Source organism: Otolemur garnettii, unplaced genomic scaffold (genome assembly GCF_000181295.1).
Source record: "Otolemur garnettii isolate 467f Iridium unplaced genomic scaffold, OtoGar3 scaffold00026, whole genome shotgun sequence".
NCBI lineage: Eukaryota > Metazoa > Chordata > Mammalia > Primates > Galagidae > Otolemur > Otolemur garnettii.
This window is the reverse complement of record NW_003852421.1, coordinates 14,350,507-14,354,913: the sequence shown is the minus strand read 5'-3', so window position 1 is coordinate 14,354,913 and position 4,407 is coordinate 14,350,507. Positions and strand designations below refer to the sequence as shown.

Sequence of the window (4,407 nt, the reverse complement as noted above, 5' to 3'; positions counted from 1 at the left end):
CAACGCCCGGCTATTTTTTGTTGCAGTTTGGCCGGGGCTGGGTTTGAACCCGCCACCCTCGGTATATGGGGCCGGCGCCTTACTCACTGAGCCACAGGCGCCTCCCTGTAATTTTTATTTCAACATAAGTACAATTTATAAATATAATACACTAAAAAAAATTATGTATAGGGCAGTGCCTGTGACTCAAAGGAGTAGGGCACAGGTCCACCTGGGTGACCTTGCCCAGGAGGGGAGTAGGGAGTTTACATTAGCCTTTTCATTTCCAAATGAAGTTACATTAACCTCTTCATTCCCAAATGGAGTTACATTAACCTTTTCAGCAGTGGAAAACCGTATATTCCCTTCCCCTTGTCCCACTCTTCCCTAGATTGTCGTGCATTCTTTCCAAAAATCAGGACATTTTTTAAAACGCCGCGGGACAAATTGTTAAGAATCGGGACTATCCCGCCAAAAGCGGGATATCTGGTCACCTTACACATGCCTGTAATCCCAGCTACTCAGAAGACAGAGGCAGAGGATTGCTTAAGCCCAGAAATCTGAGCTTGCAGTGAGCTATGATTGCACTACTGCACCCTAGCCAAGGTGACTGTGACATGGTTACACTATCTCAAAACGCAAAATAAGGATATTTTACCATAAAGACACTTGTACCCCAATGTTTATAGCAGTACAATTCACAACTGCAAAAATATGGAAATAACCCAAATGTTCATCACATCAATACATGAGTGAATTAATAAAATGTTGTATTCGTGTACCATCAAACAACTCAGCCATAAAAAAAAAAAAAAGATGATCTAATATCTTTTGTAACAAACCTGGATAGGCCTGGAGACTCTTCTTGGTATCAAAAAAATCTATTACAAGTACTCAATACTAAATTGGAACTATGTGAATCTTTCTAAATGTAGTATATAAATGTCTTAACACAATAACTAAGAAAATGCCATGAAGGCTAGGTTAACCAGTTTGGTGAAACTATTTCAAATTGTATATAAAACCAGCACACTGTACCCCATGACTGCATTAATGTACACAGCTATGATTTAATAAAAAAAAAAAAAATTGGAACTAGTCAATCAACACTTATGTGCACACAGGGAAGTAAAACTCAATAGGAATCAAGTAGATGGAAGTGACAAAGGCAGGTTGGATCAATCCACACCTAATAATACAGTATAATGCACACATTCTGGGTCAAGGGCACATGTGTAACTTTGATCAAAATGTACAAAACTGGCTCGGCGCCTGTGGCTCAAGCGGGTAAGGCACCAGCCACATACACCTAAGGTGGCGCGTTCGAATCCCCAGCCAGGGCCCACCAAACAACAATGATGGCTGCAACCAAAAAATGGCCAGGCGTTGTGGCGGGCGCCTGTAGTCCCAGCTACTTGGGAGGCAGAGGCAGGAGACTCGCTTGAGCCCAGGAGTTGGAGATTGCTCTGAGCTGTAAAGCCATGGCACTCTACCCAGGGGCATAGTTTGAGGCTCCGTCTCAAAAAAAAAAAAAAAAAATGTACAAAACTATGTAACCAAAATCTATATATCCCTGTAATATTCTGAAATAAAGAAACAGACAACTGGGAGGCACCTGTGGCTCAAGGAGTAGGGCACTGGTCCCACATACCAGAGGAGGCAGGTTCAAACCTGGCCCTGGCCAAAAACTACAAAAGAAAAAGAAAAAGACAACCCAAAAAATCACCCCAAACCTATCTTGTACATCAAAGTAAAAAGACAAAATATTGGAGAAAACATTTACAAATCACAGCTCTAATAAGGGTTTAGTTTCTAAAATACATTAAAAAATTCATGAAACTCAACAAAAAGCTCAGCTTAAAAATGGGCAGAGGATATGAACAGACATTTCTCCAACAATATACAAAATGAACATCAAAAGTGGCATTAGTATTGGGGACATGTAAATTAAAAACACAATGAGATACCAATTTAAACCCAATAGAAAGGTTAGCATCAAAAAAATAAAAAATATAGGCAGCACCTATGGGTCAGCGGGTAGGGCGCCAGCCCCATATACCAAGGGTGGTGGGTTCAAACCAGCCCCGGCAAAACTGCAACAAAAAATAGGCGGGCATTGTGGCAGGCGCCTGTGGTCCTAGCTACTCAAGGGGCTGAGGCAAGAGAATCGCCTAGGCCCAGGAGTTGGAGGTTGCTGTGGGCTGTGACACCACAGCACTCTACCGAGGGTGATAAAATGAGACACTGTCTCTAAAAAAAGAAAAAAAAAAGAAAAAATGAAATAAAAAATAAAGAGTTGGTGAGGATGCGGAGAAATCTAAACCCTAGAGAAGAAAATATAGTGCTGTAGCTATGGAAGAGTCTGAGGGCCTCTCAGAGAGTTAAACAGAACTACCACACCATCCAACAATTCCATTTCTAGGTATATACCCAAAAGAACTGCAAACAGGTGTTTCAAACAAATACTTGTATCTGAATGTTCACAGCAGCACTATTCACAGTAGTTAAAAGGCTAAAATGGGCCAGGCATGGTGGCTCACATCTGTAATCCCAGCACTCTGGGAGGCCGAATTCGGTAGAATGCTCGAGCTCAGGATTTGGAGACCTGCATGAGCAAAAGCAAGACCCCCATCTCTACTAAAAATAGAAAAAACTAGCCAGGCGTTGTGGCAGGAGTCTGTAGTCCTAGCTAATTGGGAGGCAGAGGCAAGAGATTCACTTGGGCCCAAGAGTTTAAGGTTGCTGTGAACCATGCTGAAGCCATGGCACCCTACCCAGGTCAAAGAGTGAGACTCTGTCTCAAAAAAAAAAAAAAAAAAAAAAGGCCAAAATAGCCCAATGTCCATCAGTAGATGAATGGGTAAACAAAATGTGACATATCGGGCACCACCTATGGCTCAGTGAGTAGGGTGCCAGCCCCATATACCTAGAGTGGCGGGTTCAAACCTAGCCCCGGCCAAACTGCAACAAAAAAATAGCTGGGTGTTGTGGTGGGCACCTGTAGTCCCAGCTCCTCAGGAAGCTGAGGCAAGAGAATCGCCTAAGCCCAAGAGTTTGAGGTCGCTGTGAGGTTGCACAGTAGAGTACTGACACCACAGAACTCTACTGTGGGCAACAAAGTAAGACTCTGTGTCTTAAAAAAAAAAGTGGCATATCCATGCAATGGAATGTGATTCACCCATAAAAAAAGAATGAAGTACCAATACACATTACAATACAGATGAACCACAAAAAACATAATGCTAAGTAAAAATGTCCAGACATGAGAGGTCACATAACCCAGGATTCCATTCACATGACACATCCAAAATAGATAAATCCATAACAAACATAAGTAGTAGCAGGGACTGGGGAGAGGGAGAATTAGGGCTCCTCTGTGAGAGATTAAAATACTTTGGAATTAGATAAAGGTAGTAATTATACAATTTTTGTGAATGTACTAAGTGCCGCTGAATTGTATACTTCAAAATGGTTAATTTTGTTATGTGACTTTCATGTCAATGAAAAAATTTTTAATGTACATAGAGAAACTCAGAATTATAATAATATTCAAAAATATTCATAGCTGAGCATTGTGGCAGGCACCTGTAGTGCCAACCACTAGGGAGGCTGAGGCAAGAGTATCCCCCTTGAGCCCAGGAGTTTGAAGTTGCTGTGAGCTATGACATCACAGCATTCTATTGAGGGTGACATATGAGACTCTGTCTCCAAAGAAAAAAAAAGAAGAAAACGAAAGGTGGAAAAAAATTATATCTCAAGTCTGATTTTAAACTTAATTAGGATTTGTATAAAAAGCCTGAAATTGTTTAAAACTATGAACAGAAAAAAATAATAAAGTTGTGTACCATGCTCAGCAATGACTATCACTGGGTGGCGGTGAGCTTTAGTTTCTTCTTTTATACTATATCAAATCATCTAAGCTTTCTACAAAAAAAAGAAAAGCTTTAACAGTCATAGAACAAATGTAATGAAAGAAAAGATTTCCTAAACATCAGTTATTTTCATCCATTCCTCTTACCCTGAATTCCACGAATACTTTACAGAACAAGAGAACATCACACTTCTTACCCAATAGGGGAGTTGCTGGTCTGCCATGAAAGCTTTGGGACTAGGTTCAGTTTTGCCATTGCTAGTCCATATTTTTTTCCATGTAGTATATTTGTCATATCCATCCTTATGGCTGAAAAAACAAAATATATATATTGATACATATCAATCAAGCTTTAAGTAATCATGTCTTCAAAATAGAAGGCAGGTTAGTAAATTTTTTTTTCTTGTTTTTTTTTTTTTATTGAATGGTAACTATGTACATTAATGCACTTCTGGGGTACAGTGTGGGGTTTTCACACACAATCTGAAACATTTCCATCAAACTGGTTAACATAGCTTTCATGTCATTTTCTTAGTTATTATTTTAAAACGTTCACA

At 40.0% G+C, this 4,407-nt stretch overlaps 1 protein-coding gene across 3 annotated transcripts in view; it reads right to left on the bottom strand.

The window, feature by feature from the left end:
- The window catches only part of KDM1B (lysine demethylase 1B), a 70,296-nt gene that overhangs the window by 56,989 nt on the left and 8,900 nt on the right, over positions 1 to 4,407 (bottom strand). For all 3 annotated transcript variants that reach the window (XM_023512338.1, XM_023512336.1, XM_023512337.1), the window contains one exon: positions 4,048 to 4,159. In XM_023512338.1, coding sequence (XP_023368106.1) covers positions 4,048 to 4,159 — 112 coding nt within the window. The remainder of the gene's footprint in view (positions 1 to 4,047; positions 4,160 to 4,407) is intronic.